Genomic DNA, 14,392 nt, shown 5'->3' on the forward strand with positions numbered 1-14,392 from the left:
TCAGCTGGTATTCGGTTGTTTTTAGTAGCAGCCAGCAGGTTCACTGCGCCACATGTCAATGAGTCACCGTATGACTCGTTGTTGTGGACAGACTCGGGAGCTCGTCCCGCACAAGTGCAGCGTCGCTGTGATCAATGAAAGCAGAGCTCCTCGGTGCGATCGATGTGCACATTTAAGTAGCTTTACCACCGGCCTGGCTGCATCTCAATATGCATTATTAAACCACCATTTTAACTGAAGCACCCTGCTCCCACGCCCCACTGGAAACACTTTAAATGCAAGTTGACGCTGTAGAAGTTGAACGTGAATGTTCCTTTTTAAGTCGTACACACAAGTTTCTGAATCGTGCTTTATCGATCTGAAAACGTACATCAACAGAACGCTGGTTCAAAGTGAGCAAAGGGCTCTGCTGCCATTCAAGAGCTGCTGCTTCCTCTTGACCTGCTGCGTGTCTGTGACTCAGAGGCCCAACACAGTGGCTTCATGATTGCTACTTGACAGCTGGTAAATGGGAGCCTTGGACACACACATGAAGGCAGCGTTGGTCCTTCCAGTGATTGGCGGCTAACTGCCCAAAACCTCTGGCAGAGTCAACAAACAGACCAGCCGTAACCTAAATTGACCAACAGTTGGGTTAAATCTGGTCAGCTTTTCTCACTTGAGGCAGCCCTGGGGGAAAAGAAATGTATTTCTGAAACGGCATACAAGACCATTTGGTTCACCAGATGTTCTTAATTTGGAATGATGATGATGACGATGCTTGTACAGGCCTTGTTTTAAGTAATACCTCTGGAATCCTTAACTGCTGATCATTAACATATTTCAGTTTTTAATTTCTCATTGTGGTGGTATATCTAGGACTACAGAATGAAATATCTACCAGTTATCTCAGTGTCAATAGCCACATAGAGTGGAAATAGGGGATTTAGCTTTGAGTTGAAATGATGAGTTGATTATTGATTAGTTAAACAATAGAAAACTATAATAAGCCAAAAACAGCAAACATTCTCTGGTTCCAGCTTCTGCAATGTGAGAATCTCTTTCTCTGTTTTACATCATTGGAATTTGACATCTCTGGGTTGTGGTTTGGACTTTTGGTGGTGGTTTTTAAATGGACAGCGGTGCATTTTTAAGATTCACTAGAATATGGCTTCTAATAAATTGCACTGTATGTACGTTGAACATCCTAGTTTAAAAACCAACTCGGCTAAACTTATAGATTTAAGAGCATTAGATGCAGAAATACTTTTTATAATATGTGAGCACCCAAACTACAGTAATGTCAAACGTTAAACTCGTAAGTGGTATTGTGTAGTTATTTTGATAGAATAAGAACATGTTCTTGCAGTGTAACTATTGTTTGGCTTGTGTACTTTTATTTTTCTTGTATAGGCATCACAATCCAAAAGGTTTGGCCACATCTGCCTTGGACCATAGATAACTGTAATACACATGTTTCACTGTTGTCAGACGTGTTTATCAATTAATAAATAACAATATCAGAGTAATGAACAATGCTGATATTTGTCAGTTGTGGCCTATTATAACTCTAATTCAATTAACTCTAACTCTATCTTGGGAAATACACTAACTTTTTTGTAAATACACAAAAGTACAAACCATGACTTATTTACATAAAAAAAAAAAAATACAAAAATTGCAAACTGTGACATTTTCATGAGTTATATTTGTTCATATTTAGATTTGAAAAAGATGAGTGAGTTGGCAGTTTTCACTTTCAGTGAAGCGGTATGCTGACTGTGCTTGTTTTAAAGAAATAGGAAGAGCGGGGGCTCTTTGTGGCTTGGGGCCGCATCACTGAATCTGTCAGGAAAGACAGGAAAATGTGTTTATCTGTCTGGTCATCACCCCCCCCCCCCCCCTCCCTCCTCATTCCTGGTGCTCGCCAACAAAATCCGTCTCATCCGCATCCTGCATTCTGCGTTTCCCATCATTTGCCGGTCCACACCTCGTCGTTGGAGCGTGTTGCTTTGGATGGAGATCTGAAGGCGTGTTTTCCGGACAGAACGAGAAGCGGTCCCAGAGGCCGTCCAAGCACAACAGGGTCCACCCAGACGTGCAGAGACGGGAATAATAAATAACAATATGTGGAGCAGAAAGCCAACAGCGGTGGGGTGTTTGGTCAGGCCAGAGTCCTGCTGCTGACTCTGTGCTGCCCTGCGATATAAAGTGCTCAGACATGCATACAACTGCTTTACATTCCCATTTTCAAAGGTTTGCATTGCCTTTCTCCCATTTTCTTGACTTGGATTGGTTGGGTAAAAAAAATGTCCACCCTCCTCTTGGCCCGTGGCAGTATTTGGAATAATAATGCACCAGTCTCAATGAATGCCAACAGTTTGTAAAGTTGTTGCCTGCTTCCACGCACGCTACCCCAATAAGGTGTGAAAGTACGGTCACATGCTTTAAATCCTGCTGCGTTTGCTGAATGTTTTATGGCTGGAAGAAAATACCTTCTATCATGTAAAAGAAAAGAAAAGCTTATAGATTGTGCTATACCTGCTCAGTGAGTCTGTGTTGGGGCTTGTCAGCTGGGAATTAATGTTTCCACAACGTAAGGAGAAAATGCTGTCCGCCATTGTTCACGCTCTTTCTTTTCACTTAATAATTTTTGCTTTGTAGATCGGTCCCAACCTTTTTTTATTCAAATTTTCTTTTAAGAAACCATAGAGAGCGATTAGTGGTTTACGATAGGTCTTTTCATGTGTCTATGGTTTCTATTTTAAGCCCAGGCTGTGGTCCTGACATATAATGCCCTGAGGAAAGTAAAGCAGGGAGGCGGGCCCTCAGAAACAACTGTTGTGCAGAAGTGGAAGATTCTTAGACAGCCTCTCACGAAACAGCTGCAACTTTTGGCTGAATTCATACCTTCTCTTTTGTTTTAGTTTTTGAATCCATGTGGTGAATATTCAAAGTAGTGGTGTAACGGACCATTGTTGATCCGTATGGATCCCCCCCCCCCCTAACCGCGGATTAATTACACAGTTTAACGTTAACGATCACAGTGTGTAATAAAGTTTTAATGACGATCGTTATACAGTCATTCAGGACATCGGTATTTATGCTTTTCTAGTCACCGATCCATGATAATGATAATGATCATGTGGCAACCTTCGGTTCTGCCGAGTGAAGCCAACGCGGAAGTGTCTTAAAACCTGCATTCTCTCTACTGACCATCAGGGGGCGACTCCTCTGATTGTATAGAAGTCTATGAGAAAATGACTCTACTTCTCTCTTGATTTATTACCTCAGTAAACATTGTAAACATGAGTTTATGGTCTCAATCTCTAGTTTCAAGTCTTCTTCAACACAGCATGATGTTCATTTAGTAAATTATCGGGTAAATACTCCTATAGTACATCATTTTTGTTAGAAAACTCATGAAATTATTCATGATTAAAGTATTTAACAAAGCAAAGTACTTATCATCACATCCCTGCTTGCTTCAACCAGCACGAACTGACGGCGAGCAGTGTGTTTTATTTACGATCAGCCTGCTTGGGAATCACTTTCATGGTGTTGCAATGTTAATGTTCATTTTCAGCACTCCGTTAATCTAGACCAGACACGTTGTTGACTTTGCATCTGCATCTTTACTGCAGTGTGTTTTACTTAAACTGTGAGTGCTTTAGCTCTGCTTTAGCTCTTTGGTACCACAGAGGCGACGCAGCTCTGTGAAGATAAGCTCCTTTATGTGGTTATGGATAGTTGACCCGCTGGTCATCTGTTCCCATGTGGACATGGAGTTGGAAGATTGTTCATGTCATGAATCCATAATAAGAAGGAAGAGAAAAGTTCTCTCTGAGGATGGCTAGACTAACCACACTTTTTTTTTAAAATAATGTATTGTCTGGAAGCATTTTTCATATTATGCATTCTCCAGTTAACAAGTCAGCAGATGTCCATCTCCTGAAGGCTGTGATGATCAAACAAGCAGGATTTCAGCTGTCTCAAACTTTTCAGATAGAATAATGATTGTTCATTCATCACTGTAGTTATTCAAAAGTGAAATACATATTTCATGAGTGCTTGTAACAGCCAGTTCTGTGTTTGCAATGCAAATCAGAGCGGCTGTCTGAGAAATCCTTGCATGGTGTTTAAGATGAGAGGATTATATGCAGTAATGCAAGAAAAGCTAAATAATGTAGGTTTGAAAACATTCTAAGACTGTAAGATACACAACACAGTATGTGCTGGTGAGAGAGTATAAAGTATGTATGATTACAGTGAGATCTCCACAGGGTTTATTCACCGTGCCTGTTCTTCTGAAACAACCTTTATTCCCCGGTGGCGACCTGTAGAGGAAGAGGAAATGCAGACAATGTCCAGGCAAGGGAGCAAGTCTTTGATACTATAGACGGATGTTGCAGACGATGCGTTCAATTGACTCACCCTGGATAAATAAAAGTAAAATACAGGTTAAAAACAATGTGCTGCCAGACCATAAGTAATGCAGTGCAACAGTGGTAACTTCATCTTTTCTTTTGAAGGACCATAATCATTATTATGGTCTTTATGGTTTCCAAGTGGTTCTTGGAAACTTTTTTTTAAGTGAAGCGATGTCTACACATGAGTCACGATGACCCCTGTTGTCTGAGTTGTTATCAGTTCAACCAAAGAGTGATGTTCCCTTCTCATTTACATAGTAGAAGCCCGAAGAAGTAAAACAATCCAATAACTCACAACATGAAAGCAAATATTTGAGAATATACTTTCCTTTATTGTTAATTATTTCGTCTTTATTGTGAGCCCCTTGACCGCTATTCTGGGCCAACAGCGCTGCCTCAGTTGACAGAAGGCCCCCAGAAACATTTAGCTTGCGGTCCAGGTGACTGCAGGTGAGAAGCGGCTTCAGGACCTACGACGGAACGCACACATTTGTACTTTAAGGAGCTGCTGCTGGGTGAGCTCAGCAGTATGTTTGCCCACAATATCTTGTGTTGAAGAGGTGGGAGGAGGAAGGGAGGACTGAAAAGTGGGAGGGAGGTCGGAGTCGACTGGTGTCTGAGCCCAAGAACACACACACATTCTGACACACACACACACACACACAGAAAAGCAAGCTGCAGCAAGCGCCCAACAGCTTCACCTTCTTGCCACTTCTAAATCCCCCCCCCCCCTCCTTTCCTCCTCCTCTTACCTTATACGGCCAAGACAGACACAACCGGCCGGGCAGCTTTTTTTTAACAGATACATTTACAGTGTTTACAGGGGGAAACAAAAAAAGAGGTTGGACTGGTCGGTCCACTGACTGCGCGGCGCTCCTCCACGTTTCTGAGACCTCCCAGTTTCCCACAGTGCCTGGGGAGGGGTTGGTCGACCTGGGGAGCTGGTGCCCTCGCCTGCTTCCAATAAACCACCAGCTGCAGGCTGCGGCGCTGAAGAATTTTTGATTTCCTGCACACACACTCACTCACTCCCCCCCCACCCCCACCCCCACCCATCATCACCAACGCACAAATACACACACACGCTTGCACACAAAGAACTCCCGAAAACCCCGTTTTCAAAAGTGGGCAACTAAAAGCGGAGCAGGCCCGTCCTGCAGAGCTGATCCCAGCTCTGCGTGCACCGTGAGGCCTAGGCTTCATGGCACAGTTGAATGCAATTTGTGTTCTGCACATAAAGTGTGGTTTTGTTTCTGTTCTCGGGTCGTTGGCTGGAACAAAAGAACCGCTTCATGTGTGGGGCTCGTGTGCGCTTCACAGTAAATGTGTTGTCTTCTAGTGTCGTCGTTATTATGATGAATTTAAATGAATACAAACGTACTTTAAACTTTATTGCAATCCTCGTATACATACGGGTACATGCATGACATTTAACCTCTGCCCCTAGGAGGTTTAAGGGAAACGGTTATTGTCTGAAATGTATTTTATCTCGGTAATGTGGAGAATTTGTCATTTTGAGCACATTAACTGGTAATAAGATTCCAGATTTACGCCCTCCGCCTGGCCTGACCTTTTCAGAGATGAAGTTTCAGGATGTTTTAAGGCAATCTTGTTGAAGACTCACAATCGTTTCAAGTTTCCATTGATGACACAATCGCAGTTTATCTTGGAGGTTTATTTTAGTTGGACGCGTGACATTAATACGGTGGGAAATCACTTTGATTCAGCGGGTCACAGCTTTATTTGTGATGACTCGAAAAGCTCTACCGTTAAGACCGCTCTCCTCGGCAAAGTTTCCATGCAGGCCAGCGCGTTCTTACGCTCCGGGGGAGGCAAGGTATGGCCTGTGGTTCTTCACAGTCATTGAATCAGAATGAAATGAAAAAGCAATACAATCGTAGGAATCAAGTCGCATTCTTTAAGAATGTTGTGCGTATATGAGTAGCTCACAGGAGAATGAAGAAGGAATGGCATGAGAGGAAGTGCAGCACACACACTTGGGACTGCTGCTGTTTGGCTGTTTCCATCAGGGCTGCAGTCTGAGGCGAACCACACTGCGAGTGCATTACGACAAATCCAACCCCCGTCCCAGTGCATTCTTTGCATCCTCGGGCGTAAATTGCCGTCTGATATTTGACTTATTGACGGCTCTGTTTTGCAACGTTACTCACTCGGATGTTAGCTTTGTTGCAACAGCAAGATCGTGACTCATGCACGTGACTGGATGTTGGTCCTTTTCGAGTACTTTCAGCAGTTTGTGTGCCGCTCTGTTGTGCGGTATCTTGTGAATGTGTGTGCGTGTCAGTGTATGCACTACACGTGCACACACGCCCGCGTGCATGTCCGTAGCTTCTCTGGAAGACTGGGGCGCCTGCCAGCGGCCCTCAACAGCGTCCACTGCCAATTAGTCCCTTTTTTTATTTGTTTAAGTTCTGCTGGACCAAGACGCAGCAGTTAGACATTCCATGCAGTGCCTCTGGGCCGCTCCTTAAAGCTGCAGAGGATGTTCCTGATTGAAGTTCACATGAGATCCCTACTGTTTCCACTGTGTTCAGTGTTTACCACATTTGAACCACCGATTCGTCGGAGGAGTCGGTCTGACGACGATCAGCGCAGCCGCACACGATCTCGATCGGAGCATCATCCAGTCTCTGCACGCCGAAGAGAGAATGGCATGACATTTTGTACGTGTGTGTGTGTGTGTGTCCAGTAATGTGTAGCCCCTTTGTTTACACCAGCTTGTTTTGTGTGGGCTATCGCAGCGACCCCAGCGCCAGGTGCTGGGGCCGCTGTTTCTGCCAAAAAGGCTCCCGTTGATTATTTGTACATTTTTATTTAGGCTTTAATGAATTTGGACGTTTTTAAGGTGCATTTGCTCTGGCGGAGTGAATGAGCCCATTGATGGAGCATGGCAGGCCTGCTACTTGCAGAAATGAGTGTGGGACTGTGGGTCAATGCTTTGGCACGGCGAATAACAGCCTCAGCAATAGAAGCTTTGTCTCTATCTCTGCTGGCAGCGCTGCGCTGCCCCGGGCCCTGTTCCACCAGCTCCTCCAGGGACCGCAAGGGCTAATCTGCCCCCCTCGGAGCCCCCCCCCCACACACACACACACACGGGCCGGCCAAAGGTCTATAATTCCGTACAGTGAAGAGGTGTGGACCTTTTTGTTTTAGAAGCCAGGAAACAATATAACCACACTGTTGACCTGCAACTGGGTCAGCAGCCAAGTAGTGAATTTCCTTTCCCACAAAGGTTGAGCGGCCCGAGCAGAGCCTGAATGATGGACTGTTGTTCTCTGGCTCTGGTGCAGTGACGTCTCATCCCGGGTCTGTAGTTTTTAAACACGTAGATGTATTTAGCTCCAAAAAGTGGTGCGTGAAGTTGAGCACTTTAAAGGCCTCGTTTGTAGACTTGATCTGTTGGAGGGAGATGGAAAAAGCTTTACTGGAGGCAGCAAGATTTGCTCTAAACATGTAATCTGAGATGTAACAAACTGTCCTCTGGTTCACATTTAGAGGCTCTCCATGCTGCCTTTTGTGCTTCTTATTTTTAAACGAAATTCATCCCACAGAATTGCTTGTATTGTAAAAGACCCCCCAAAACAGCATCTACTGATCCACAATAGGTTTGTAACAGTATAGCGACATCACCGTATTCTATCGTATTAAAATTGAAGGTTATAATACCATGTACATGTGCATATTGAAAAGAAGCTGTGTGTGAGAGTTAAAAGTACAGACAGGACCAGTCTAGCTGGGCTGTCACACACATACAGTATTATAGTTAATTTAACATGCTACAGTGGCGCTAACATGTTTTTGTTATATCACATGTTATAGTTACATGCTATTTTTATGAGGTTTATAATTCTTTCCTTTAAAGGGTCATTTTAACTCAATAATGATATTGATAATAATAATAAGTGTGATACTGTTGGTTATCGTACCGCAGAGGACCAACCAGCAGGATCCTATTGACCCAGAGCTGCGTCTGTCTGAGGTCAATTGTGGAATAGCCTCCACTACTGTAAGCTATTTTAAAAAAATGTTCCTTTTAGCGAGATTCCCCGAGTGAATTTGTTTCTGCTAAACAGTTACGCAGTGTATATGTCTAGGGCTTTTATTGTGAAAGGTAAGAACGGAAGGAGTGGATCTGGTCTGCGCTGCCTTTTGTCAAGGTTGAAAAGACTAATAAAGTTTGTCGTCTTGGTTCTCGGACTATGAGCCTCCCTATTGTTGTGCGCTATAGTGAATGTTTTGAATACGTCCGTGATTGGTTGATGCCTTTTTTCGCGGTGCGGGAGCTTGTTCTGGAAAAACAAGTAATTCTGATGCACGAAAAAGACGACCCCCGGTGTTTAAAGGCCTCAATCCACATCCAGATGTTGACGAGTTCTCTCTTTCACATAGGGGCTTGATAGTAGCTCAGACATAAAAAATACATCTCCTTCTTTCTATGGTCGACCTCTGAGTTCTGCCTGGCTTTACCTTCCTACTGCCCGCTGAGGGCCGCTCAGGTTGGCTCGGTGGCTCAGGTCTCTCTGCGTTCAGGCTCCTCCTTTGCAGCTGACGCCCTGCTATAGACAGTAGCCGAGTGGCTCCTCCTCCTGTTATCAGCCACAGCTTCATACAGATGCTCTGCAGAGCCGATTTACGACTCTTCAGTTATGCCATTACACATCCTCACAGCTTAGATAAGACAGAAGCGCAGCTGCTCGGATAAATACTTTGTCTTCCTGGTAGAAATCTCGGCCGGTGGGATTTGAAGCTCACTTCCCTCATCATTAAACTGTTCTTTCAGGTATTTCAGACATCAAAATGTACTTCCTCTAATGCGACGCAATTGATCAAGGCAGTGTTGTCACACTGCCTTGATCCCCACAGAGCAGAACACAGGGCGTGTGCTTTGTGTGTCACAATGTTTTGAATGGCGGATCTGAACCTCCCACAGGAAGATGTTTCCAAAGAGTGCGGTCAGAAGAAAAGTGTGGGATAACACAAAGGCATGGCTGTCATGCACTTAGGCTTTCAAGTTCTCATGGCCGCTCTGTTCTGCGACACTTTTGTCTCTGTATTTCCTAGGCCCTTAACGTAGTCGGGTAACGGTTGGAGAAGGGAGCTTGTACCTGGAGGCGTGCCGGATGGAGACTAACTTCTTTTAAAATCCCTGGGTCAGAGCCTCGGCTGCTGCAGTGAAGTTGCGCGGTGGCTAGTAGTGTAATAGTGCAGTTGCCTTGGCCAGCTCCGAGGTGTGAGTATAGGTTATGTGTAGAATGTGGAGAGGAAACAGTCGAGCGCAACTGTCAGTGAACACTTGCCTTTCACTCATTTATTCTCACCAGGCAGCGTTTGAAACCGACATTTTGACAGTTTATTAGGTACAACTTGGTAAAAATGAAAGCCGTGTAATACAACAGCCCTGCGATAATACTACCGTGTTCTAATATTTTTGTCCATCCAGTCAATTTCAAGGAGGCTAGACTAAATATTAGAAATGCATCCCAGCATAAATCATAAGATTATTAATCATCACACTTCAAGCTTGTAGATTGTGGTGCATGTTGGAGCAGCGGGTCACAGCAGCACATCACAGGAAGGGAGGTTTTGGTGGTTGGCAGTTGAACAGACAAAGTTCAAATCGGGTTAAATATAACCCGGTTTCATTTCAGTGGTTATAGAACACTCCTGTAATTGTTTCTGGATTTTCTGATGACTACGTCGATGATTATTTGCTCATTTCTGGTCAAAAAAAGATTGGAAAACCAGTGTTAAGCCATTCACATCACTGGTGAGCACTGGGTTTATCTGAATGCAGATGTGGGGCCAGTTAGACATGACAAAAAGGACTCGGGTCACTTAACAGTCCTGTCATAGCTCAAACACATCCACAAAGAATGTTGTAGAGCTCGAACAGGAAATGTTTTCTCGAATTAAAAGTCCTCAGCGCCCCACTTTTGTCTTGCTTCTAAACATGAACTCAATCTGTTGACGGGTTCCACTGTGTGTGCAGAAAGTTTGCTGGTCGGCCCTTTGGAAAAGCCTTTCCTCTGGTTGATTCAGGGTTAAGGGATAAACATCGTCCCACATTCCTGTGTGAGACTGGGGCAAACACAGTTTACAGCCCTGCGGCTCTATCTCCGTGCAGTGTCAGAAATCATCACAGATTCTCAAGGATCAACTGTTCTGCAGATCTGCCTTACGCTGGAGCTCAACAGATCTTTACACTGAGATGTTCCTCCAGAGCACACTACTGTTCGCCCCCCCGCTGTCCTTAATACGCGAGTGTTGATGTTGAGATCGATTGGAAAGGCTGGTTTCCAGTCGTCAGTCAGAGGTGGTTTCCTCCCTCTGCTACTCTTTTATTAGGGAGCGCTGTGTGGAGGAGGGCTTCTCAAATGAATGCCATGTATTCTCGTTGAGGATCCGTGAACTTTTGTTTTGAAAGCTCCCCAACCATAATGAAATCGACAACCCTCAAATGTCTGACGGATGTCTTGTAGAGTGGACTTGCAGTAGACCACATTGGCTCCTTCTCTGCCACTTGGACATTTTTTAGTAGTAACAGAACGCAGACTTCTCCAGCTCATGTTACTTTGGGAAGATTCCCTTCCGACTACACGGAAAAATTACACTCTGCGTATGTTTTTTTTCTTTTACAAAAGTCATATGCAGGGAACTTTCTCATCGGATGCTTTCCTTTGCTTTTAGAAGATGTTCAAGATGAAGGCGGTTTGCTGCCACGACTGACGCCCCAGCGCGCTGAACAGAACGAGCAGTCCTGACCTGGCAACATACGAATGGCCCAGGGAAGCCACCAGATTGACATTCAGGTTTTGCATGACCTGCGCCAGAAGTTCCCTGAAGTCCCCGAGGGTGTTGTCTCCCAGTGTGTTCTGCAGGTGGGCGAGTTCAAACATCTTGACCCCAGAGGTGTATATGTGTTGATAGTACTAGTAAGAAAACCACGATATGGATTATTGACATATTATTATTAATATCCCGCACTGTACACATCTTGGTCACAACATTACCAAGATGTTGGTATCATCATTTTTGATAAGATCTGTTAAATATTATGGGTTTATGTATTTAAAAAAAGAGAAATATAGAAGATATATTCTCATCAAATTTAGTAATTTTTCAATATTAACGTCAATATCAGACTGGGCTCAGCTGGGCTCTACTGCTAAGTGGTGGTGTAACGGACCACTGTCGATCCGTACGGATCCCCCCTCACGGTTCAGCACACGTGTGAACTGCGGATTAATTACACAGTTTAATGTTAACCATCACAGTGTGCAATAAAGTTTTACTGACATCGTTATCCGCCAATATGTAGTAAAATATGCCATCAGGACGTCGGCATTTATGCTTTTCTAGTCGCTGATCTCTGATGATGTTACATGTAAACAACTAATCCGAGTTTAGATTGACACGAGGAGAACGAAGGTCCGTTCAGGCGCTGATAACAAGCCAGTTTGGAATGCTTTTTATTTTATGGTGGATCGGCAATGATTAAAAACAGGTATGAATCTTTAGGATTCTCATCTGAAACACTGATATTGCATAATAAACTGATTTCCTCTCTGTCTCTCCTACAGAACAACAACAATTTAGACGCCTGCTGTGAATACTTGTCCCAGGTCAGTCCGGGCTACCTGTACAGCGAAGAAGGAAACCTCGGCTTCTCCGACGACCCCGGCTTCATCAGGCTTCGTAATCGCATGACCCAGCTGAACCTGGGCCTGCAGTCTCAGAATGTGCACGCGGCCCCGGTCCGGGACGGCCTGAGAATGAACGGCAGTCGAACTCTGGCCCACAGCCTGAGCGAGGGGCCCCTCCAGAAAGGCCAGGCCCCCAACAGTGACTTCTTTCAGCCGGAGCCCCAGTCAGCCCCAGTGCAGGTGCCCTCCAGCATCAATGTGTTCGGTGGGATGGAGCCCACACGGAAACCGCAGCCTCCACAGCACCTCGGACTCTACCCTCTGGGTGTCAAAGGGTCCGCTATGGGTGTCCAGCAAGCCCCGCGCTTCAACCCCATCACCGTGACGCTAGCGCCCCATATCCAGACGGGCCGCAACACACCCACTTCTTTGCACATACACGGCGGTCCGCAGCAGGGCCTCGGCAGTCCACAGGGTAACTCTATCTACATCAGGCCCTATGTCAGCCAGTCTGGTACGACCCGGCAGAACCATCAGCAGGGAGGCAGGGCCCAGTACAGCCCCACCTCCCAGCACCAGCAGCAGATCTACCAGATCTCACACCCCTCCTCCCTGTCCGGCTCCTGGTCCAGCCCTCAGCACGCCGCCTCCTCGCTTACCTCACAGCACCTGACACAGGGCCACCAGACCTCTCACGTCTACATGCCGATCAGCTCCCCCACGAATCCCCAGGCACCCTCCATCCTCCCCGCTGGCAGCCTGGCCTCTTCCTCCGGCATCTCCTCGTGCTCCTCTTCCTCCTCCTCCTCTGTCATGCCCACCTCCCTGTCTACCATCAGCCAGTACAACATCCAGAACATCTCCACTGGCCCGCGGAAGAATCAGATAGAGATCAAACTTGAATCTCCCCAGAGGAGCAACTCCACAACCACGACTGCCGTGCTGCGGACAGGCGGCGGGCCCCGGTCCTCCTCCACGTCGTCCTCCTCCTGCCCTTCCCCTTCCCCCTGTTCAACCGGGGTGGCCACTGTCCCCAGCACCCCTCTCTCCATCGGAGGCCCAGGTCTGAGCCGCAGCCAGCCCACTGTTTACATCTCTGCCAGCCCGCCCACTGCTGCTCCCGCTCCCTCAGAAGATGCCGTCGTGGCCTCAGCCGGCTCCCGCTCTCAACCCAAGTTTTACATTTCTGCCAATGCCTCCAGCGACGACAGTGGGGGTAGGAACCCCCCCACAGTCTACATCTCAGCCAACCCTCCCTTGCAGGGGCCCTCAGGGGCCAGGAACATGGGGGGCCAAGTGAGCATGGGCCCCGCGTACATCCACCACCATCCACCGAAGTCCCGCGCCTCTTTAGGAGGGGGAGGCACGGCTTCTTCCCCGCGCGTGGTGGTGACACAGCCCAACACCAAATACACTTTTAAAATCACCGTGTCCCCCAATAAGCCCCCGGCTGTGTCCCCCGGAGTCGTGTCCCCTACGTTTGAGCCCAACAACCTCCTCAGCCTACCCTCAGACCACCACTTCGTGGAGCCAGACCCCCTCCACCTCTCAGACCCGCTGTCGCCACACAGGGAGAGGCCGAGCGAGCCGCGCAGACTCAGCATGGGCTCCGACGATGCAGCGTACACACAAGGTGAGCAATGCCGAGTCATCACTCTCATCCCTACCCCAGTCTTTATGCCCTGAGAGAGACAGATGACCAAAAATAAATAAATAGAAATAAAAACACCACTTTGCAAAAATACATTGCAAAGTTTGCGGATACATTTCTGTCTTGTTAGAGCGGTTTGTTTCACCGTTTATTGGTTGTTTAGCAAATGTCAAGTGTGTTAAGAGTGCACAGTGCTGAGGGGAAAAGACCAGTTCTAAGACCTGGTAGTATGCAGTTTTTTGTTTTTTTGTTTTTTTGCTACCAGCAGTGGGTCAAATGCTTTTTCCATCGCTTCCTGCCAAGAAAGTAATTTTACTACAAAGTGTACTGTGTGATTTACAAAGTCTCTTTCCACAACACTGACTCTAATGTGCTTCTTGAGCCAAGCTGTGTGTACAAATGTTCAGTCGCTGTAGAAAACACCGCTCCGCATGTCCGTCTCTGTGAAGTAGTCTAAAAGTTACGGTGACTCGCTCGCTGAGGGCCGGTGCGATGACGTCGGTGTGAGTCCTCCACGCTACACGCAGCGTTTGCTCCGACGACCCCGGAAACTGGTGGATTCTGTGGTGTGAGTCAAACGTGTCGGAGCACACTGCTGTTTCCTTTTTTGGGCTTTCGACTGGATCACGTGTGAGTCACCGGCTGTGGCTCCTGCTCGGTGGTGACTA

General features: G+C 46.4%; 1 protein-coding gene across 5 annotated transcripts in view; it reads left to right on the forward strand.

The window, feature by feature from the left end:
* tab2 (TGF-beta activated kinase 1 (MAP3K7) binding protein 2) overlaps positions 1-14,392 on the forward strand; it is a 33,877-nt gene that overhangs the window by 12,302 nt on the left and 7,183 nt on the right. For 3 of the 5 annotated variants that reach the window (XM_076084151.1, XM_076084150.1, XM_076084154.1), the window contains exons 2-3: positions 11,118-11,308; positions 12,011-13,706. In XM_076084151.1, the coding sequence (XP_075940266.1) occupies positions 11,207-11,308; positions 12,011-13,706 (1,798 nt within the window). In that variant the 5' untranslated portion in view covers positions 11,118-11,206. The remainder of the gene's footprint in view (positions 1-11,117; positions 11,309-12,010; positions 13,707-14,392) is intronic. The other 2 variants (XM_076084153.1, XM_076084152.1) reach the window with 1 other exon arrangement.

This window comes from Anarhichas minor, unplaced genomic scaffold, assembly GCF_050575085.1.
Source record: "Anarhichas minor isolate MPS153535 unplaced genomic scaffold, ASM5057508v1 ptg000136l, whole genome shotgun sequence".
Lineage (NCBI taxonomy): Eukaryota > Metazoa > Chordata > Actinopteri > Perciformes > Anarhichadidae > Anarhichas > Anarhichas minor.